The sequence below is a fragment of the Littorina saxatilis genome, linkage group LG10, assembly GCF_037325665.1.
Source record: "Littorina saxatilis isolate snail1 linkage group LG10, US_GU_Lsax_2.0, whole genome shotgun sequence".
Lineage (NCBI taxonomy): Eukaryota > Metazoa > Mollusca > Gastropoda > Littorinimorpha > Littorinidae > Littorina > Littorina saxatilis.
The window spans coordinates 37,736,705-37,760,522 of record NC_090254.1 but is presented as its reverse complement, the minus strand read 5'-3'; the positions used below and the strand labels follow the sequence as shown (position 1 = coordinate 37,760,522).

The 23,818-nt window shown below is 41.7% G+C and overlaps 1 protein-coding gene across 1 annotated transcript; it reads left to right on the top strand.

Annotated features, from left to right (window-relative positions):
- Positions 1 to 1,214: 1,214 nt before the first annotated feature.
- Positions 1,215 to 22,856, top strand: LOC138978765 (RING finger protein 207-like). Its single transcript, XM_070351553.1, has 15 exons — positions 1,215 to 2,425; positions 6,604 to 6,718; positions 7,397 to 7,544; positions 8,158 to 8,239; positions 9,087 to 9,162; positions 9,629 to 9,801; positions 13,088 to 13,229; positions 14,572 to 14,672; positions 16,541 to 16,606; positions 17,318 to 17,510; positions 18,661 to 18,846; positions 19,466 to 19,517; positions 20,496 to 20,613; positions 21,205 to 21,297; positions 22,518 to 22,856. The coding sequence occupies exons 1-15, from the start codon at positions 2,235 to 2,237 to the stop codon at positions 22,768 to 22,770; spliced, it is 1,989 nt and encodes a 662-aa protein (XP_070207654.1). The 5' UTR covers positions 1,215 to 2,234; the 3' UTR covers positions 22,771 to 22,856.
- Positions 22,857 to 23,818: the final 962 nt, after the last annotated feature.

The following is a 23,818-nucleotide window of genomic DNA, read 5'->3' as shown; positions in this document are numbered from 1 at the left end:
GGGACTGAAACGAAGGGTAGTGATGCAAAAAGTGCATGACTTGACGCGGACTATGAAAGGGATAAGCCCCATCACATAGGGCTGTCGCCACTCCAGTGTTAATGGCAACAAGAAAAGCACGTCTCCATATCCCTCTTTTCCACAGGTGTATTGTGTGCCCAGTGCACACCCGTTAGGCTACAACCCTGTGCACGGATTTTGACGGATTAGCTCGTAGACGCCGCCTGAATGTTGCCAATTAGGCCAGGTAATCGCTTGAACTGCGGTTTACCTTGACTACTTTTAGGCTTCTTTTTCTACTCTCTGTTCCAATGTATAGGCTTTTTGAAGGGAAACGAGCTATTTGTGAATGGCAAAACACGTAGGGCCGTGGATTTCCTTGCGAGGGGTTATAAGCTTACGTATTTCTTAGTTTGTCCTCGATGGTAACGATGTATGTTGCATGATGACTAGGTGGGAAGGGGGGAGGGGCGTGAGGTCGAAGGGGTGGGGTGAGAATACAATAGGGTGGGGAAAGAGGTGGGGAGGGATGGGGGATGGTAGGGGTGTGTGAAAGAGAGAGAAAGAGAGGGAGAGACAGATAGAGACATATACAATGACAGACAGACACATAAGACAGACTCAAGTCTCCAAGACTCAAAGATGCAGACAGACAGACATACAGAAAGAGATACACAGACAGAGACACAGAGAGGAGAAAACACCAAACAAGTCGCGCTTGAGCCGGCCATATAAATTTTGTTCAAGGCCCGTGACGTAGCACACGTATGTGCACAAGGTCATGAGCCAAGACTGCGCGCGCGATGGAACGATTCAGAACAGCCAACAAACGAGTCAAAGTATACTTTTTGGACTTTTGTGTTCATTTTTACACACGCATTTGTGGTTGATGAATTAAGAGGGTCAACATATCAAAAGTGACCCTAAACCTTGGACTTTTCCTTTAATGACACATATCTTGGCCTGAAAAAGACACGTATACTGGGGTCCAACTCAGATTTGTGATTGACGCGTAAAAACTTTGCTCAGTCCAACCATTTTGCATAAAACGAATAAGAAAAAAACCCCACGTCAAAGCAGTATACAAATCTGAAAAGAAAAATGCAGAATGGGCAAACTTCTTGCCCAAAATAATGGTAGAAGGGAAGTAACTCAATTTGAATAATATTAACACAAGTCAGCGTATTTGCTTCCCCTGTGCTCAAAAGTGGGTAAAAAGCCAGCGCAATAATCATATTTTCAGAGTAAGTGAAGGCATAAGCAATTTTTTCTGTGCTTAAATGGGATGCTTCTTTCTGTAGATCACGATTTGAAAAGGAACGGAAACTCGGAGGGTCATTCTGACCCAAGACGACCTTCAATTCCGAATTTGGAAAGTTGAGTCACTCATTCCAAGATGGCGACGCCCTGCGTTCTTGGTTAACGCTGAAAGTAAACGCCTACTTTTCCATACTTTTCCTCTCTTAGAGTGAAAACGATTTCTTGTGAGAATAATCAAAGAGTCATTTGTACATTCTCTTCTTTTGGAGCACAGAACCAAGCCACTTTAAATGGCATACTGAGTGTAGAATCCATATTTCGAGAGTTTGAAACTTGTCAACCGACGAAGTTTTGGCATGATGAACTGTTGCAGTTTGATGATTTGATCGTCTTTTGTAAAGTTACGCACGAGGTTCACAATTTGTTTTAACAAAAAGTCTCAGGTAGTAACCTATTTACTGCTGCAGTGTATTGCCATGTGCCATTCTTTAACTTCACGTTTTTTCTGTCACTAGTCTACTGACTAGTGTCAGTGTCACTACACTGTGAGAGTTAGATCCTGCATCAGTCACTTACTCACTAGGTTTTTTAAACTTCATGCATGGTGTGAGTTTGTACTGTACATGTATCATCCATGCCAACACCAGTACCTGTGGCTGACTTCTGTCACTATAAAACTGCAATTATATTTGTTTCAGGACAAGTAGTTAAAGTAACTACAGTCCATCACACTTTGGAAGCCATAGATCTGTGGATCCTGACAGTGACACACTTATTGTTTCACAAATTGTGCTCAAAAGACTGATCTAGGTGTGATCACAGTGTATGCATGCTGCCTGTGGACTAAAACTTGAAACAACTCACAATGAAGTGGCCTTCCAATAGCGCTGTTGACTAATGCCTGTGCATGAAAGTTATTGTTACACAAACTCTCACTCTGAGTCAGAAAAGCACAAGAATTGGCGGAGGACATTATGTCAGGGGAGATTTTCCATCCCATGGAAAATCTGGAGGAAGTGGATTCCAAGAAGTGGAACCCCTTGCAGTGCCCCTTGTGTAACGAGCCGTACGAGAACCCCTGCATCTTGACATGCTTTCACAGCTTCTGTGAGAGATGTCTCCGTGGTCGAGATGTTGACTCCAAGATGACCTGCCCTGTGTGTGGGTGAGTGCATAAAAACATTAACCCCTTGGCTGCCTTATGACGGGTATACCCGTCATGTGCCTGTGCAGCCGCAGTGCCTACGTGACGGGTAAACCCGTCAGCTCAGTTCAGGAATTTTCCAGAAATGTTACGTCACTGCTGACACACAAATACCAGCCAATGGCTTGGTAGGATACCTCATTCTCATGCATAAACATAAATGGTGACGCGGTTTTGCGTCTGAAGGCTATTTTCGGCCTTGGCGGCAGGGATGGGGAGAGAAAGCTCGACTCGTCAAAATGGCTAACGGTGACAGTCGACCGGGCCCTAGTAGGGAAAAACAAAGACGGACTGACGCTACAGGCGGTGCAAATGATTATGGATACTGACAGGGGAAGGGGGAGATCTTCTTTCGGACGATTCGTTGGAAACAGGTAGATGACAGTGATTATGATCCTTTCTTCGAGCAAGCAAAACAGCCACCTGATGCGCCGGACTGATTTTTCAAAAGTTCATATTTGAACATCATTATAAGCCAAACTAATTATTATTTCCATGTTTACGTGAGGCCTAAAAAAAAATAGGTGTGGTTACGGTAACCCGACCTACCCTATTTTTAGGGGCCGATCCTATAACTTTTTATTACATTTGTCACAAAAAAAAAAAACGAGTGCAAAAAACGCAACTTATTTCCCTGTCAAGTACCGTACTTTCCGGGTCATAAGGCGCGACTTTTTTCCTCCAGTTCGACCCCTGTGTCTTGTATAACGAAGCGCCTAATCCGTGTATGAAATACGAAAAAAATCAAAGAGACCGCTTGAGTACCAGTCAAACAACTTGTGATAATGCATGTTTCAGCTACTAGGTACTGCCCTGCCTTTGATCTGGCCGCACACACAGATTTCCACTCTGTTAAACTCGGTCACTGACCCCGATGCAGGAAGTGTTTCCTCTCTCAGATATGACAGGGGAACCACCTCTCATGGCAAAAACTGGGTCATGACCCCTGGGAAGAAGGTCGTGTCTTTTAACAAGGCCACCCAGCTATCACTGCCTTTGGTCACTGACCGGTCACTGACCCCGATGCAGGAAGTGTTTCCTCTCTCAGATATGACAGGGGAACCACCTCTCATGGCAAAAACTGGGTCATTTTTAAAAAGAAGGGGGTGCGTCTTAGATAACAAAGCGCCTTGTCACCCGGAAAGTACGGTAGGTTTAATTTGTACACATTAGAAAAAAAAGTAAAAAAAAAAAAAAGTGATTGCCTACCTTCCTACCCTATTTTTTTTGGCTATGTTACCTTTACCACACCTATTTTTACATTTAGTCAAGTTTTGACTAAATGTTTTAACATAGAGGGGGAATCAAGACGAGGGTCGTGGACTCGTGGTGTATGTGTGTGTGTGTGTCCGTCTGTCTGTGTGTGCGTGCGTGTGTGTAGAGCGATTCAGACCAAACTACTGGACCGATCTTTATGAAATTTGACATGAGAGTTCCTGGGATTGATATCCCCGAACGTTTTTTTCCTTTTTTTGATAAATACCTTTGATGACGTCATATCTGTCTTTTTGTGAAATTTCAGGCGGCACCGTACGCCCTCATTTTTGAGTCACTTGAGAAAAAGTGACTCTATGTAATCGGTCAGTGTTAGTCTGTCCGGCCGGCCGTCCGGCCGGCCGTCCGTAGACACCACCTTAACGTTGGACTTTTCTCGGAAACTATCAAAGCGATCGGGCTCATATTTTGTTTAGTCGTGACCTCCAATGACCTCTACACTTTAACGATGGTTTCGTTGACCTTTGACCTTTTTCAAGGTCACAGGTCAGCGTCAAAGGAAAAATTAGACATTTTATATCTTTGACAAAGTTCATCGGATGTGATTGAAACTTTGTAGGATTATTCTTTACATCAAAGTATTTACATCTGTAGCCTTTTACGAACGTTATCAGAAAAACAAGGGAGATAACTAGCCTTTTCTGTTCGGCAACACACAACTTAACGTTGGGCTTTTCTCGGAAACTATAAAAGTGACCGGGCTCAAATTTTATGTGAACGTGACTCCCAGTGACCTCTACACTTTGACGTCTGCTTTGGTGACCTTTGACCTTTTTCAAGGTCACAGGTATGTCTTGAATTCTTCAGGTATGCATTGTGTTGTGAATAGCAATTTCTTCCTGTCCATCTGATGCCTCATATAATATTCAGAACTGCGAAAGTGACTCGATCGAGCGTTTGCTCTTCTTGTTCAATCAAATTGATTGAAATTTTGGCCAAGCAATCTTCGACGAAGGCCGGACTTCGGTATTGCATTTCAGCTTGGTGGCTTAAAAATTAATTAATGACTTTGGTCATTAAAAATCTGAAAATTGTAAAAAAAATTATATTTTTCTAAAACGATCCAAATTTACGTTCATCTTATTCTCCATCATTTGCTGATTCCAAAAACATATAAATATGTTATATTTGGATTAAAAACAAGCTCTGAAAATTAAATATATAAAAATTATTATCAAAATTAAATTGTCCAAATCAATTTAAAAACACTTTCATCTGATTCCTTGTCGGTTCCTGATTCCAAAAACATATATGATATGTTTGGATTAAAAACACGCTCAGAAAGTTAAAACAAAGAGAGCTACAGAAAAGCGTGCTATCCTTCTTAGCGCAACTACTACCCCGCTCTTCTTGTCAATTACACTGGCACTGCCTTTGCCACGGGCGGTGGACTGGCGATGCTACGAGTATACGGTCTTGCTGCGTTGCATTGCGTTCAGTTTCATTCTGTGAGTTCAACAGCTACTTGACTAAATGTTGTATTTTTGCCTTACGCGACTTGGTTTTTTTGGCCTGACACTAAAAACAGATTCTTGGTTCAATTTCCTTTAAAAATAACATAGGTTTTACTTACCTACCTACTGCCAGTTTGGAGCTAGAATTTTTGTGTGAATTATTACACCCCGAACTCCAAAATTCCCTGGCAATCAGGAATGCTGTATGTATAAGTAAGTTTTGATTGGCAGCGAAAGGGTTAAAAGTGATACTGATAGAGTAAATATGTTGTTTTTCTGAATTTTTTGGTTTGGTTCCAAGAGATTTTGTTAACTTTAATAAAAATATTATTGATGAATTAAATCTATTTCTCTAGGACTAAATGTTATAAATAGAATACACTTGACAGTAATTGTCCTGATTTTGAATGTTTCCATAATACATGTATGTAGTTTTATCTATTATAGTTTTTGAGTTTGAGTCTTTCACTTGTGTAGAAACTAGAACTTTATACATTGTTACTTATCTCTATCTATTTGGAGCTCAGGAATTCCATTTCCAGTAATCAGCAGCTTATAGTTATAGTTATGATAACACTATTAACAGATGGAATTAAAAAGTGTGTAGTGACTATCTATATATATATACGACTTGTGTCTGTGTGTGTGTGTGTGTGTGTGTGTGTGTGATTGATCGCCATGCACGGCCAAAGTTCTCGATGGATCTGCTTCAAATTTGGTGGGCTTATTGACAGAGACCCCGGACACAACCTGATCGATGAGATATTTCAACAGGTGCTCTCAGCGCGCAGCGCTGAACCGATTTTCGTTTTTCACTGCACGTTACTATTTTTAGATCTCCCTTCCTTCGTGCGCTGGCGTCAATCGATATTCCCGTTTGTACGTTTATATTTAGAAGATCACTGCACGTTACTATTTTTAGATCTCCCTTCCTTCGTGCGCCGGCGATGCCGGCGTACACCCGGCAAAGCCGGGTCCCCGGCGACGGCCGGGTATTCGGCTCTACTTATTCCCGGCGAAGCGGGTAATCATCTAGTAGACTATAGTTCTTGAAAAATAAGTCAATTTCTATGGAAAATTAAGTTAAGTTAAGTTAACTGAAAATGCTGCTTTGGATCCATTGATGAATTAATTATCAGTGTTAACTTCAGTTAAGTCAGTTAGGAAAGTGTGAATTGTGTGTGTGGATTGGCATTGTTCCGTCAATGAACCCCAGTGGAAAAAAGAGCAACTCAGTGAACCTTACACTAGTTACAGTTACACAGCGCTAAATTGTATGGATTATTTTCTTTCTTATAAAGTTATTTGTTGTACATGTCTCAATGTTATTGTTAAACTTAAAGTTCTGCTTTATCATAATGTTTATGTGGAGTTCTATTTCCTAATACATGTAACTTTTGTGTGTTCCAGGGTTACAACTCATATCAAAGATGGTGGTAACACCCCCCCTCATGACCCCCTGCTCAAGTTCATGGTGGAATCGACCACTGATGAAAAAGCTCCTTGCGCCAACTGTGATTCTTCTGTAAGTAATATCCATGGACTAAAACCAGAACAGCACAGGTTAACTGCATGTGGAACTTTACTGTTCTTAATTTCTTGTGCCACAATTTTGTTTTTACTTTAGTGTTACATGATGTACTATAATTATTCTAATAATTAAAATAAAAAGAAGACACGCCAGTGACTAGGTTAGGTATAAACTGCCTTCGTCATGATGGTAAGATACTAAGAACGTACAGAAGTATAATTATAAAATATTAATTATTCTGTATGAATCACTATCAAACCCTAACTAGATCTATCATAGCTAGGGGACTTTGCTATTACATGCTGTTCATACTTGTTCTTACTCTTAGGAAAAAGTGCTCAAGATCTCAGACATGGATTGTGAATAAGATTAAACAAATGTTTGTATTGATTTTCAACAATCAATGAATCATTACTTTCTGTCAGTGTTTGCTAAGATGACACTAACAACATATTAGTATCAATAAGACATTCAAGCAGCCGGTCTTTGTGAACTAAACTATTGTTGTTATGATTGTTTCTTTGTACTGTTCTGTAACTTTCAAAATTCAAGACAGCGCAGTGATTTTTAGTAAATTTTACTTGTTTTATTAGAAGTCTCTCTTGATAAAAACTTGATTTGTTGATATTGATAATGATAATTTTCACATAAATTGTTCCCCATTAATTTCAGGACACCAGCGGGGGCATGTTTTACTGCAACACATGCTGCCAACCTCTGTGTACAAAGTGCCGAGACGACACCCACCGTGCCCGAATGTTTGCCGCTCACGACATTGTGCTGATGACAAAACGAACTCGTGACATCCACAAACGTTGCTGTGAGTATGCCTTCCAGTTCACAATCAAAAAACAAGAATGGGAGATTCACCAAAGATGTTGAGATAAGTTCATTATTTGTACCATAAGTCTACTGGGTTGATGCACAGCGATACCTGCCATGTGTGGCCCCTCTGATGAGAGGACACCTCCCTTAAAAGGACACCTTCTAATGCCCCTTTGTCTATTATTTCAACCAAAGTATACCTGTCATGACAGGCCACCTGCAATGTAGGGACACGTTTAGCTGGTCCCAAGGGTGTCCTTTCATCGCAGGTACTATTGTTCTGTAAATGTAATGTTTTGTTTTGTCAATAATTAAAAGTTCCTACTCTTAAAAAAATATATATATATATATTTTTTTTTTTTTTGGGGGGGGGGGGGGGGGTGTAAAGGAGGGGTTCCACTGTACTTATAAAGAAACCCCAGTAAAGAAAATGTCCAGCGCGATGACTGATTTTAATGAGAGTGAAGCGTTGTGATTTCAGGAAAATACAACTTCGAAAAGTTGCTAGCATGATCTGTGGTCAACGCTAACATGCACAGTCTTACACTCACTCGCTTGCAAGTGAACCAACCATCTTCTGACGTGTTTTTTGTTTCTGTGTTTTTCAGCTCTTCATGGCGAGCCATACATCATGTTTTCCATGGAGAAGAAGATTATGCTCTGCATTAACTGCTTCAGGGACATGCGAATGTAAGTGAAGACTTTGATGTCTATCTGTTGGTGTGTTTTTTACCTGTCTGTCTGATCAAATGCATCGATCTGAATTTGAGCAAAAATGTAACGGGCATGAGGGGGAGATTGTTTATAGATTTTACTTGCGCGGTGAGGTGATATGTATACATATTTATGAGATTTCATATGGTAAGCCTAATAATCGTCTAATTATCCAGTATCATTCTGATGCAATTAATAATCTTCTGTGCAATTGCACAGACAAGTCTTGCTTGTCAACGTTCTGACCCAAAGAAGTCCAGAATGATTTTGTATTTCTGTATGAGTAGTGAGTATCAAACGCACTGTGACTGGGGCTAGTTGTGGGGTATGCTTTTATTCTTGCATTAAAGGTGGGCTATCCAAGGAGCCAGTTGGGGAAGTTTTCTGGCGAATTGTATCTTACAAAGTTCAAGGGACATTCATTGTGCTGTAATTTAGATACCCCTGTTATGATTTATTCTTAAGGGCGAAAAGTTTTGACGGAAATCAAAGCAGAGATGGCAGTAGCGGGAGAAGTAGAGAAATCCCAGTTTCGAAACGCCACCCCAAACACAGCCGCTTCAAATTTGAATAACAGAGGGCTCAAACACTTATTGTGTAAGATATTCCTGGTGTGTGGTCACGTAATTACAACTCCCACCCCAAACACAGCCGCTTCAAATTTGAATAACAGAGGGCTCAAACACTTATTTTGTAAGATATTCCTGGTGTGTGGTCACATAATTACAACCCCCACCCCAAACTGAATTATGACAATAGTTCTTGACACCATTTTTTGGTCTATGATATCCCTTTATCTGTAAACCTCTTTCTTTGTTTTCAGAGAAAGCCGCACGCACTGTGTAGACCTGGAAACTGCTTACAACCAGAGCTGCAAGAAACTAGATCATAGCGTTCAGGTACATTTTACATTGATGTATTGAACATGATGATAATAATCAACAGTGAAACTTTGGCCAGATTTATCAGTACCCTGTGACTCGTATTTTTTACTCATTTAGTTGACTGACTGCATTGATATGAACAATGTGTGTGTGTGTGTGGGGGGGGGGGGGGGGGGGGGGCATTTATCATTGGCTCAAATCAAAGGGGAAACATTGAATCGCAGATAATCCAAGCCGTTTTCATTTGTTCCGAAAAGGGTTCCAAAAATCTTTTTGTGCGTACACACAGGTGCTTGTAATTGTATACACAGAGACACACATGTATGCATGCACACTCACACACACACACACACACACACACACACACACACACACCCACACCCTTGACACACACACACACACAAGCATGCATGCAAGGACATCTTTACATCCACCCAAGCACACACACTTACATCTGTTTTGATCTGTTCCTTGATGCCAGGCTATCCGAGATCTGCAGCACTCAGTGCGAGACGGAATCCTGTTGTTGCGAGCCCTGCTGGACGAGATCAAACAGAACGCAGACAAAGAGCGACACAGTCTTCTGGAGCTGTACGAAGCCATCATGCTGAAGATGGAACAGACGAAAGATATGCTGGTGGAAGAGGTTGACAGGTATGGTTTTTTGACTCACATGCGAAGCAAAAGTGAGTCTATGTACTCACCCGAGTCGTCCGTCCGTCCGTCCGTCCGTCCGGAAAACTTTAACGTTGGATATTTCTTGGACACTATTCAGTCTATCAGTACCAAATTTGGCAAGATGGTGTATGATGACAAGGCCCCAAAAAACATACATAGCATCTTGACCTTGCTTCAAGGTCAAGGTCGCAGGGGCCATAAATGTTGCCTAAAAAACAGCTATTTTTCACATTTTCTCTGAAGTTTTTGAGATTCAATACCTCACCTATATATGATATATAGGGCAAAGTAAGCCCCATCTTTTGATACCAGTTTGGTTTACCTTGCTTCAAGGTCAAGGTCACAGGAGCTCTTCAAAGTTGGATTGTATACATATTTTGAAGTGACCTTGACCCTGAACTATGGAAGATAACTGTTTCAAACTTAAAAATTATGTGGGGCACATGTTATGCTTTCATCATGAGACACATTTGGTCACATATGATCAAGGTCAAGGTCACTTTGACCCTTATGAAATGTGACCAAAATAAGGTAGTGAACCACTAAAAGTGACCATATCTCATGGTAGAAAGAGCCAATAAGCACCATTGTACTTCCTATGTCTTGAATTAACAGCTTTGTGTTGCATGACCTTGACCTTGGGTCAAGGTCACATGTATTTTGGTAGGAAAAATGTGTAAAGCATGTGAGTCGTATGGGCTTTGCCCTTCTTGTTTTTCCTCAAAATTACCTGTCTACTACAGTGGAGCCCGCTTATAGGACCCCCCAATTGGGTGGGGATGTAGCTCAGTCGGTAGCGCGCTGGATTTGTATCCAGTTGGCCGCTGTCAGCGTGAGTTCGTCCCATTGTTCGGCGAGAGATTTATTTCTCAGAGTCAACTTTGTGTGCAGACTCTCCTTGGTGTCCGAACACCCCCCGTGTGTACACGCAAGCACAAGACCAAGTGCGCACGAAAAAGATCCTGTAATCCATGTCAGAGTTCGGTGGGTTATAGAAACACGAAAATACCCAGCATGCTTCCTCCGAAAACGGCGTATGGCTGCCTAAATGGCGGGGTAAAAAACGGTCATACACGTAAAATTCCACTCGTGCAAAAAACACGAGTGTACGTGGGAGTTTCAGCCCACGAACAAAGAACAAGAACAAGAACAAGAACAAGACTGCCTCCTTTTTAAGGCCTGATTTTCTCAGGTTATTGGAAATCTTAAAATATTGGTGCCAGTGTACCCGTCAAAAACTAGGCAGATGTGTGTTAGTGTGGTTCTTTGTTATGAGGTTATTTATTTTAAAATCAGTTATGTGACTAGTAGAAAGGCCATTCATTCCCCTACCATATGCTGCAAACAGATTGATTTTGTACGAGGTACTACCATAGTGTCTATACATTGGAACAGACGACACTGACACACCTGAAAGTCATATTCACAAAAGCAAGGTTCTCCTCCTTAAATTAAAGTCGACCAAAAAATCAAAACAGCGCAAACTGAACAAATATTTTCAGAGAAAGAACGATTCATTTTCTTCCAAAAATGGGTCAGTTTTGATTGCCTATCTTGTCTAAGAATGATGCTGTGGCATGCTGACCGGTGTAGGTGCCATTCCTGTCAGAGGCCAATAAATGCCATTTTACAAATGCATCTACCTATTTTTTTTTTCTATGGCTCAGTAGTCAGTTCAGTAGCAATTTTGTTTCACTTTTAAGATGTGTGGAGTGGGGATGCAGTTGGATTTTAACCTACACAAACACAACAATCAATACCACATACAAAATAATTGAATATCATTGTCTTGTGTGGGGTCTCCCCTTAACTGAGGCATGTGGGCAGAGAGAGACTAAATGTGTAATACGCAGAAGCAGAATGAGAGTAAGAAACATTGACTTTCTGTTGTTTTCACGGTTAGAAAATGAAAATGCTGAAATCATGATTCAGATTGTGTGTTTGTGAATTTAGATCTGTTTGAATTCTTTTGTCTTTCATGCTTACTTTTGAGTGTCGTGTCTCTGTTTGTGTTGTTGTCTTGTCATCTTCATGTAATTTATGCGTGAGTGTGCATGAGTTGTTAATGCGAAAGAATGTGTATGAGTGCGCCTTGAGTCGCCTTTTGGTGAGATATGTGCGCGTTATAAATTCTCGTATTATTATTATTATAATTATTAACAGCTATTGTGTTTTCAGCTTAGCAATAGGGTCCGATATTTAGACGAGACAAGTATAATGCCGATGAGTCAAAGACGAGTCGCATTATACTTGTCTCGTCTAAATATCGGACCCTATTGCTACGCTGAAAACACAATAGCGATTATATAGCTGTTCTGACCTTGATTTGTTGTTCCAAACTTACAAAATGACAGTTTTTGCGTCGATGCGTTGATCTCAGGTTTTGATAGCAGACCTCGTTTCCTAATGCGCAGACGCCACACTGACTTTGGAAAAAACCTTGATTTGACAACACAGCTGTTAAACAGCTTTTTATTAGTTCATTCGAATACAACAAAAAGAAGTTTGAGTTTTTTAAATTTTGAACAAGACTACTTATGAAGAAGACCAAAACACAACATAAACGGAAAACTAGAAACAACTGAAGAACTAGGATGCAACAAGGGGAGGAGAAGAGAACAGCTAATTGCGAGCAGACGGCAGCGAAGTTTTCAGTTTGGGTGAATGGCATTTTGGATACTTGTCTCGTCATGAAGCGAATTTTTCAACCTCAGTTATAAACGACTACATGAATGTTAGTGCGATGGGTTGTACATCAATACTTCAGAGGGGAAGTGGGGTATTTAGTGTGGAGTTACGAGATAAGAAAAGCCGAATGCGAAAGTTTGTGTCAGTCGGCAACTGACACAGGCACACAAAAACGGCTGTTCTGTTTTACTCCCCTGTTTGTACTACATCTTTCGACTTTGGGCATTTTGTGGTGTTTAGGGACAGAAAATAATTGATTTAGTCCTGTTTCATCGGAAAGTTAGCAGAAAAGGGTATGCTATCGACATTTGTAAAGCTGAAAAACATTCCCGAGAAGAATTTCAAGTTGTCAGTGTATGCTGTTGTCGATTAAAACATCGTGTGGTACAGATGGGTAAACCGGAACCATGCGTCTTTGTTATTGCCAATAATATGCTTTTGGATATTGGCAAAAATGGCCGACTTCCGTAGCATTATGCTTTGATGATCGGAAGAGACAATCCAATCACAGCCCCCGAATTCCCCCACGTGTCCATCAGAATAGCTATATTAATTAATATTATGTTTTCTCCAGCCAGTTCCACGAGAAAGAGAAGACGTTCAAAGCACAGCTGAAAACACTGACGCATCTGTTGCCCACTCTGCATGTTCACCTGGTGATGTCCCTTGCCTTCTCAAGCTCCACCAACAAGTTTGAGTTTTTGGATCTGGCATATGTGAGTATGATTCTTTATCCTTCTGTTGTGGATCGTTCTGTGCAGTTTGTTACATTGCTGCTTTGTTTTTGTTGTTGAGCAAATATATATATATCTCAAATCAATTGGTGGCGCAAGAACATGAAGACAAACGGAAGACTAAAACATTATAACATTAAAATAAATGTAGTAACAAATACGATTCTTATATTTATTATAACCAATCTGAATCTGGTGTGTGTGGGTAGCCAACTGTAGTGTCTGTGTCTGTCTTTGTTTTCGTGATACTGCATCATTTGTTTGATTTCTTAAGGTAAGATTAAGAGGTGGCAAGGAATTTCATTCATGTGCAGAATAGTCAGTAATTGCTGCTTTTCTCTGCAGTGTTTTGTTCTTTTTTGTCATCTTTCTAATTTTGTATAGATCTTTAAATGGGAGTTCCACTGAACACTAAATATAAATAGCTTTTACTTCATTGATCTCTAGCTCAATTATATCCTGATTTCTTTCTTTTTTAAAATTTTTAATATATATTATTATGTCACACGCTTTCCTTCTTTGCCACTACTAAAGCAAACGTGTGCAAGATTGTATGTTACACGCTTTGGAGCATGTGCAAGAACGGATTCAAACTCGAAATCGTCCCTCCAAAAGCCCCAAAATGCACACACGACTTTTATTTCTCCTGCTGTTGTCGTGTCTTCTCTTTACAAATTCTTCAACGCTGAGAATACTGAAAACGGCATCCCAGACTACAGTACTGTTTCCATACGCGAGTTTAGCTTCCCTTGGAAAGTGGCTCGCTCGGGAGGCCTGTTAGTCTGAAACTAGAAGGACAGAGTTCTGAACATAGATGACAAAGACCCCGGAAAGAACAAACATTTCGCGGATGCAGACACAGAAAGACGTCATGAAGAATGGAATGCTTCAAAAGATACAGACTGTGACGATGACTGTGACGTCATTCACATATACCGAGACGTCATTCATAGTTGTTCGTTCACTTTCGTCAAAAATTAGATCTCTCCACAATGGCTGCTCCTGTGTTTAGGTTTATCAAGCGTGAGTACACAAAACGTGTTTGTTCTCTCCTCTGTTGAAGCTGTGAGACATAATCGCCATTACGAGCTAGTCGTGTGACAGAGAGTGTTCTTGCACACTCGACTGCTGCTGTTTCACTCCGGCTAAAGCCGTCGTGAAACATCTACAGTCTCGTGTGCAAGAAAACTCTCTGTCACACGACTAGCTCGTAATAGCGGGTATTGTTCAAAGATGTTTTATTCAGGTTATCCTGATTTCTTGCTTTTGTTATCGAAAGTAGAGGTCTGCACATGCTGAAAACTCTGCGGTGTTGTTGATACAGGTGATGATGGACCGTCTGAAGACGATCGTTCAGAGGCAGCACCCGCTCCACCCCACACAGAGCGGTCAGATCGACACTGGCCACAAGACACAGTTTGCAAAGTAAGTGTCACAAACCACCATGCCTTTCACCATGAGAATAGACGAAAATAACTCTGTCGGGCTTGTATGCACCATCCCTGAGAGCCTAAGGGAAACAGTATGGCCAACCGCAGTCTCCCTTCAGTGCAAGCAGTACGCACCATCCCTGAGAGCCTAAGGGAAACCGTGTGGCCAACTGCCGTCTCCCTTCACTGCAAGCTGTACGGAGGAAAGGAAGACCTAGAGAAGACAGCAACATTCGTCTCGCTGTCCGGCCTGACAATACAAGTGTGATCGACAAGAAAAAGAAGAAGTTATTATATGAAGTCTTATATCGCGCGCGTATCTCCAGACTCGGACTCAAGGCGCAGGGATCTATTTATGCCGTGTGAGATGGAATTTTTTACACAATACATCACGCATTCACATCGACCAGCAGATCGCAGCCATTTCGGCGCATATCCTACTTTTCACGGCCTATTATTCCAAGTCACACGGGTATTTTGGTGGACATTTTTTTATCTATGCCTATACAATTTTGCCAGGAAAGACCCTTTTGTCAATCGTGGGATCTTTAACGTGCACACCCCAATGTAGTGTACACGAAGGGACCTCGGTTTTTCGTCTCATCCGAAAGACTAGCACTTGAACCCACCACCTAGGTTAGGAAAGGGGGGAGAAAATTGCTAACGCCCTGACCCAGGGTCGAACTCGCAACCTCTCGCTTCCGAGCGCAAGTGTGTTACCACTCGGCCACCCAGTATTGGTTGTGAAAGAGTGGATACCCCTGGTTTTACTAGGACAAACATTGGAGGGGCTAATATCAAGAGTACCCCCAGGGGGAAGAATTTACCCGATGCTCCCCAGCATGTCGTGGGAGGCGACTAACGGATTCTGTTTCTCCTTTTACCCTTGTTAAGTGTTTCTTGTATAGAATATAGTCAATGTTTGTAAAGATTTTAGTCAAGCAGTATGTAAGAAATGTTAAGTCCTTTGTACTGGAAACTTGCATTCTCCCAGTAAGGTCATATATTGTACTACGTTGCAAGCCCCTGGAGCAATTTTTTGATTAGTGCTTTTGTGAACAAGAAACAATTAACAAGTGGCTCTATCCCATCTCCTCCCATTTCCCCGTCGCGATATAACCTTCGTGGTTGAAAACGACGTTAAACACCAAATAAAGAAAGAAAGAAACTAATATCAAGCACAGGACAGGAGCACGTGTGAATATAATTGTCCGTGAAAAAGCAAGGGCACTCACTCTTTCACAACCCATACAAACCCGACAGAGTTGTTTCCGAACATTGTCTAATATAACGAAAACTGCTCAGAACATTCATGGCTCCCCAAATTGCGCATCTCTGCGTATTATGGGCACTATAAAGCAAACTAACATACCAGAAGACGAGATTTTGTGCATGGGTTGTAAGGACACGAATTCACAAAGGAAATGTACCATCATATTTTTTTTAACATCATAGTCACTCAGGTCTTAAATGATTTAGTAGTGGGGAATTTCATTTTCATTTCATTTTCATTACTTTATTGTCCCATCGCTGGGAAATTCGGGTCGCTTCCTCCCAGTGGAAAGCTAGCAGCAACGGAGTCGCGCTACCCAGGTGTCTGCGTGTTTAGGTGTATTCAGCCACCTGCACTTATGGCAGAATGACCAAGGTCTTTTACGTGCCATTGTGATGACACGGGGGTGGGACATGGCTTCCGTCTCTGGGTCTGCACATAAAGTTGACCCGTGTCCGTCCCGGCCTGAATTCGAACCTGCGACCTTTCGATCACAAGTCCAGTGCTCTACCAACTGAGCTACCGGGCATTGTGGATGAGAAAGGATCATGATGAGAGCCTCCAATTTATCAAAATGTTTTGATTTTCAGGAGTTTGGAGCCACTGCTGTTTGTTCCTCAACAGCACAGGCCCCCAGTTCCTGGCCTGAATGGCAGGTAGGACATTTATACTTTGGTAGTTTTGGTTTTAATCATTTCAAGCTTATATATATATATCAGTGTTATGGTATGTGTGATAGAGGCACTAATCAGAACCGACTATGGTCCCGATAAGCTTAATGCTTACTCATGTTGTTGATGTAGATGTGCCTCAGTTAATTCATTGCCTGTTCTTTTCTTTTTCTCCTTCTCGTTTCCCCTTCTCGTTTCCCCTTCTCTGTTTGTATGTCTGTCTCAATGTGTGTGTGTGTGTGTGTCTTCCCCCTTCTTTTGCCTCTTAGCTATCTCTTGCCTTTTCTCCCTCTCCCCTTCTTCCCCCCCCCCCCCCCCCCCCTCTCCTCTCTCTTTTTCTCTCTTTTTCTCTCTCTCTTTCTCTCTCTCTTTCTCTCTCTCTCTCTTTCTCTCTCTCTTTCTCTCTCTCTCTCTCTCTCTCTCTTTCTTTCTCTCTCTCTCTCTCTCTCTCTCTCTCTCTCTCTCTCTCTCTCTGGGCTGCTTTTTTCAGTTACTGACTTCAGTATTTTGAAGTGCCCGCTTCCCCCCCCCCCCCCCCCCCACCTCCCCCATGCCCCATTGTCAATATCAAGATGTATGTCTGCATAGCTGTAGGTGTTTGTGCTCTTGCTGTAACAAAGTTGAGGGACAGTACATACGTTGTTAATTTTCATTGTGAAAGGTAAAGTGTTCAAACCCATCTTGTTTGGCTCCTAGGGGAGATCTCTCGGCCGCTTTGCCCCCCGCCGCCCCACACACCAGCAAATCACCGTCAGCAAACACACCTGTGACCAACATGAGTCCTGTCACTGCACGGCGCTCCAACGGTCTCAACGGAGCCAAAGTCAAGTTCATTGACGCTAAGGGTCCCTTTGCTGACCACTGCGTGGAGTTCGAGACTGCCCATAGGGTGAGAGATTGGTCATTTCATTGTTCTGTCCAACGACGAACACTGCATGTTCTGATTATGCTGTGCTGAATTTTTGTTGATTTTAACGCGGGAGCCTTGCTTTTGTGAATTTGATTATTGGGGTTGTATGTGTTGCCTTTTTTACTGTATACTATAGACACGGTTTGCTGAATATGGCAGGGGAATGAATGGCCTAAAATAAACAAACACATCACAAAGATCTGCCTATTTTGGGATGGGGATGGGGGGGCATAGTATAGTTAGAACTCTCAGCCAGCCACCTCAGTTATTTTCAGGAAAACTCTTCACATGGGCCAAAGGAGAAAAATCCAATATTCAATGAAACAGACTGTGATGTTGCACAAGCCTATAAGAAGCAAAACGCAATGTTTCAATCAAACAGACTGTGATGTTGCACAAGCCTATAAGAAGCGAAACGCAATGTTTCAATGAAACAGACTGTGATGTTGCACAAGCCTATAAGAAGCAAAACGCAATGTTTCAATCAAACAGACTGTGATGTTGCATAGCCTATAAGAAACAAAACGCAATGTTTCAATCAAACAGACTGTGATGTTGCATAGCCTATAGTATAAGAAGCAAAATGCAATGTTTCAATCAAACAGACTGTGATGTTGCACAAGCCTATAAGAAGCGAAACGCAATGTTTCATTCAAACAGATCTGATGAATACGAATACGAATACGAATACTTTATTATCTCATACAGAGAAATTTCAGTGTGGTGCACATTAAAAGACAAAACAAATAATAAGACAACAGATAAAAATACCATACGAAGCATACTACACTCGCGCACGCATATGTACACTAACAGGAACAGTGAACAAAGGGAAGTAAGCGCTCTAAATGCATATGATTGTGTAATAGAGTAAGTGAGAGTTACGCGGGACCACTCTCCTGGCACTTGAGACAATAACAAGCATCAAAATGAACAAGCGACTTTCATCCTCAATTTTTTTCAAACAAACTGACTGTGATATATTGCATAGCCTATAAGAAGAGAAATGCAATGTTTCAATCCAAGCAGACTGAGATGTTACCTGTAAGAAGAAAAATGCATATATAGTGTTTCCTATAAGAAGAGAACTGCGATGTTTCAATCCACACGCTATCCCTTGTCCCCCCAGGAGGTGATTCAGAAGTTTGAGAAGCTGAAGGGCGCGTGTCAGGAGCTACAACGTGACGTCACCATGCGTCGCTGCCTGGCCAAGAAGGACGAGATCCAGCGACTGCAGGAGCGCATCGAGGGACTGCAGCTGCAGCTCACCTCACACTTCGCCACGCTCGACACCAAGCAGGCCGCCATGGAAAAGGTACGAGTATGGGACTACAGCGCAGGCAATCCAAATCTCCGCAATGTAGGGGATTTCCGCAACAAAACAAAAAAACAAAAAAATGTTGTAAAAAAAAAAAGAGGGACAAAATAGTGGTTTTATTTACATGCACAATTGTGACCCTCCACCACGGAATGAGTCGCATGTCACCTTTGCATGATTTTCATATTTGTTACATTTTCTTAAAGAGTTTTGTATGCTCTATCCAGTGGTGAAAACCGTTTTAGAAAAGAGCGACCACGTTTCGAGTTATAAGCCTGTGACTAAGGTGACCGTCACACTGTTACCAGACATCCTCCGGACTTATATTAGGCCTAGCGGCGCAGAACCGCGCGAGGTGACATGCGACTCATTCCGTGGTGGAGGGTCACAATTCAGCTTTCACCAGAGGGGGTTAACTTAGTATGTGATGTCACTTCCATTGGGTTTTATCTGGAGAGTGACTTATGTTGGGTGCATCAGGATTTGTAATTGTAAAGAAATACAAGTTGTGATAAATGCTAGCACGAAAGCTGGGACAACGGGTTGTTCACATTTCTTTTCTCCTTTCTCCTTCATTATGAACAACAGAGTGTTCAGATTTCTATACTTCTTTCAGCATTGGGAGGAGAGCTTGCAACGGATCGCTAACGAGCAGGATCTGTATCAAGGTGAGTTTTTGTTTTTTTCTGTTTTCTTTATCTCTGGTTCTTGCTTAGTTAAGATGCAGTACTTTAATGCACCCATCTCCTCTTTCATGTTGTTACTTCTTGTTTGTTTTAAGGTTTGATGGGTAAGCAATAGTCTGTTAACGCAAAAGCTTGATGACAAAACTGTCTCGGTATTTTAAAGAAAGCAGTTTATACCCCCATTCCACACATCCGTTCTAGCGTCTGTTCCCAGCCGTCCTGAGGACGGCTGCCACAACAATGAGACGCTGCGCAAACGGCCGTTTTTTGCATCTTTGAGCAACGTCTGACCGAAGTGGCTGTGAACGCAAACTAGAACGGATGTGTGGAATGCGGGTATGACAACTCAGTGTGTGAGAGCGCTAGCGTTGCGTTACCATTGCGTTAAGTTCCATTAACGATCCATGAGTTCCGTTGCCAATGTGTTAAGGTTCCATTACCGTTCATTTGGAACGGGCGGGGAATGGCTACGATTTTGAACATGCAGCCCGAACTCAACCGTTCCTACTGTTCAAAGGAGTTCTGTTAACGTCCATTGGCGTTCCATTAAGGTCCCCTCCCGATCCCTCCCATTCCCGTGTCGTTCCTTGGTTGCTACGGGAACGGGACCTAGAACGGATGTGTGGAATGGGGGTGTAAAGTGTTCATGGTATTGATTTATGATTATGTGAATTTACAGTCGCAAAGTCCAGATTGCATATGCAGGGGTATGAAATTAATAATGAATCACTTGTGTTTTGCTGAAATCCTCCAGATAAATTTTCAGACATTATGAACGAACTAGGGCCTTGAAGAAGTGACATCACATTCTTATAAATTCACATAATCATAAATCAATACCATGAACACTTAAACTGCTTACTTTAAAATTTTAAAGGGAGGTATTAAATTGGGGGAGTTCCACTGTATCCTGTTTTATGATGTCTGTATTTGACAGAGGATGTTTTTTCCTTTTTACAGCCCAGCTGCAAGATGTTGACAGACTGAAGCAGGAAAGCGAACGATTGAGGGTAATCACTGGTCAGCTGACCTCATTCGTTTCTTCCATTGCCGCTGTCACTGAGCGCCTTGCTCCTAAGTAAGCATCTGCATGATCTCTATCAATAGACAAATTCCGAAAATAACTCTGTTGGGTTTGTATGGGTTGTGGGAGAGTGACCTCCTCTTGTAAAACCTCCTACAAATAAAAGAGGGACCAAACACTAGTGAGGGGTCTGTTGGAAAGACGCACGTTTCCTTCACACCCCTCGCTACTGATTGGCCCCTCCAATATTTGTACGAGGTTTTGCAAGAAAAGGTAACTCTTCCACAACCCATACAAACCCGACCGAGTTTCCGAAAATCGTCTATTGCAGTATTGGCTTGCTGCTCCGATAGTGTGATCTAGGAAGTTAACTACCAACTCGTGGTATTTTGCTCTACCCCGCATACTTTGGATATTTTTAATCACAGTCAAAATCAAAGTAATTGTGAGATGGGGTTAGGCCAGCTTGTTGAGTATGGAACTGGCTAAAATAGAACCAATTATTGTGTGTTACTGTCCAGGAAAATAAATTTTGTTTACTTTGAATATGCAGGGTCTTGTTTCGTTACCAGGGTCACTGTGGGTTTGCGTAGTCGTTTTAAAATTTAACTTGCCTGTTAATGTTTGTATATGTTGACTGTGCAGACTGAACCACTCGACTCAGAGTCTAGACCAGGACAATTCCATCATGATGCTGTTTGAGGAGATCAACGCCATGAATCCTGACTCACAACACAGGTAAAGTCTTATATTAACTGGAAAAAGTTGACTTCCCAAAGTTCACTGCACGAAACTTTAGCACTGAATATTTTGTAAAATGATTGAAAAGATTTTGTGAAGTCAACTTGGGGCTCAATGAAGTAAGGAAGGCCTTTAGGGTGCTATGTGTAGTCATGCATACAATCCCCCCCCCCCCCCCCCCCTCCTCGCCCTTGTTTTTTAGATCTAACAAAATCTTACAAAATCAGGTCTCGGGGGAGAAGGATATTGAAATGGGGTTCGTTTATGAATGTTACAAGCAGGAATTCTTGAGAACACAGAGTCTGAAAGAGGGGAACAATCTTAAGTCTTGTCTTCGACAGCACCAGGGTAGAAAGAGGGTCAAGGGTAACACAACTTCTTTCTTTCTTGTTTCGAATTTTACTGAAAGCACAACCGTTTCATTGATCGTTTTCTGTGGTCTTTTTAATTTTTATTACAAAAACTTCCTTCATGGTGAAAGCTATACATGACGCAAAGGAAGAGAGCCAGACAAGGTAGAAAATGGCTTCATTCTTTTCTTTTCAAAGTTGTTTCGGCTTAAAGCTCAAGCCTTTCAGTTAACCTTTACTGTAGTCTCTGGTATTTCAATAAAACCAACTAGGTGCAGGGGAAAAGCAATACACAACGTAGACAAAAACAACAAGACTAGACAGAAAAAAAGCTTTTTTCTTTTTTGTTCAAGGTTGTTTTGACTAAAAACTCAAGCCTTTAAGAAAACCTTTACTGTGGTCTCTGGTATTTCAATAAAACCAACTAGGTGCAGGGGAAAAGCAATACACAACGTAGACAAAAACAACAAGACTAGACAGAAAAAAAGCTTTTTTCTTTTTTGTTCAAGGTTGTTTTGACTAAAAACTCAAGCCTTTAAGAAAACCTTTACTGTGGTCTCTGGTATTTCAATAAAACCAACTCTGCCCAGGGTTAAAGCATTAGACGAGGTAAAAGAAAAGAGCAAGACAAGACGCACAAAATTAGGCTTCTTTCTATTTTTAGCAGATATCCAAAAACAGACTGCCAATGTTCCAACAAATAGACCGTGACCTTTTGTTTTGTCATAATTACATGTTCCAACAAATAGACCGTGACCTTTTGTTTTGTCATAATTAAATGTTCAACAACATACCTTTCTTGTTTTTTATTCTTTCTTTTTTGTTTGACTGTAAGTTTATCCCTTTCATTTCACAATGTTTTTGCAGGGTGGAAGCTATACGCGATGTGGAGGAAGAGAGGCAGACGAAAACTGCAAACCGCACCAACCCTCTGGACAGCGAACTGATCAAAACCAAGGGAATGCTCAAAGCACCCTCTGTTAGAGACCGCAGAGACAGCGGTGGAGGAGCCAAGAAGGACAACTCTGCTGCACCTGCAGCTAAGGAAGAGTTGTCTGAGGCTGCAGATAGTGATACCAGTGCACAAGAGGCAGCGAGTGTTAGTGTCGACACAGAGTGATCAAAATAGGCAGCAGCTTTAAGTTAGTTATTGCTTTGCCAGTGTGTAAATGTGTGTGTGTGTGTGTGTGTGTGTGTGTGTGTGTGTGTGTGGTGTGTGTGTGTGTGTGTGTGTGAGAGAGAGAGAGAGAGAGTGGATGAGTGAGAGTGGATGAATGTGCTTGAACTGAGCAAAAGACTGAGATTCAGAAAGACTATTCAAGTGCCTTTGCTATAAATATCCACTATCTCAGAAGACTTTTTCTTTTTGTCCTTCTTGGTGAAAAGCTGTATAATCAAAGCATGTTTACGTGTATGCTTTCTTTTACCTGTTTAACTAAAATGTTACCAATTGCCTCAAGGGATTGTTTGGATACCTACACGTAATTATTGAGTGTGATGTGCACAATATATCTCTTAATCATTTAGTTAATAATCAAACTATCGGATTACCCAGTGATATTCAGAGGTTTTTGGTATGATATTGCAATGTATGCCTATAAGGTGCATTATCATGGTTTTGTTGACTCACCTGAGTAATCAGTGAGTCTTAGTAACGAGCAGATGACGGACAACCCACCGGCCGGCCCTGAACAAGCAAAACTTATCTCGGAAGTCTTTGTAGGTAGAGCTTTGAAACTTTGCACACTTCTAGGGTTTGATGATCTCCTGACATGACCCCTGTTTGGTATGCCTTGTCTAAGTTTGGGGTCACTGTCAAGTTCGATTCATAAAAAGCTAGCGTTGAGGTTATCTCAGATGTTTTTGAAGCTAGAGCTTTGAAACTTTGCAAGCGTCTAGTGTTTGATGATCTCCCGACATGACCTTAGTCGGGTCATGTTCGGTTCATAAAAAAACTTAATGTTGAGGTTTTCTCAGATAATTTGGAAGCTAGGGCCTCCAAATTGCACACACTTGTAGGTTTTATTTTTAATGTCTATACACTGGAACCCGCCTTTTAAGACCTCAAGAGATCTGAGAAAATCATGTCCTGAAAGGAAGGGAGAACCCCCCGCGGGTTAGGGGGAAGGATTTACCCCTCCCTGGTCCCCCCGCGGGTTAGGGGGAAG

Coding starts and splice junctions, on each gene's coding strand:
- LOC138978765 (XM_070351553.1), top strand. CDS start 2,235: ATGTCAGGGGAGATTTTCCATCCCATGGAAAATCTGGAGGAAGTGGAT. Junction 6,719..7,396: donor GCGCCAACTGTGATTCTTCT/GTAAGTAATATC, acceptor CATTAATTTCAG/GACACCAGCGGGGGCATGTT. Junction 19,518..20,495: donor CGAGCAGGATCTGTATCAAG/GTGAGTTTTTGT, acceptor TCCTTTTTACAG/CCCAGCTGCAAGATGTTGAC.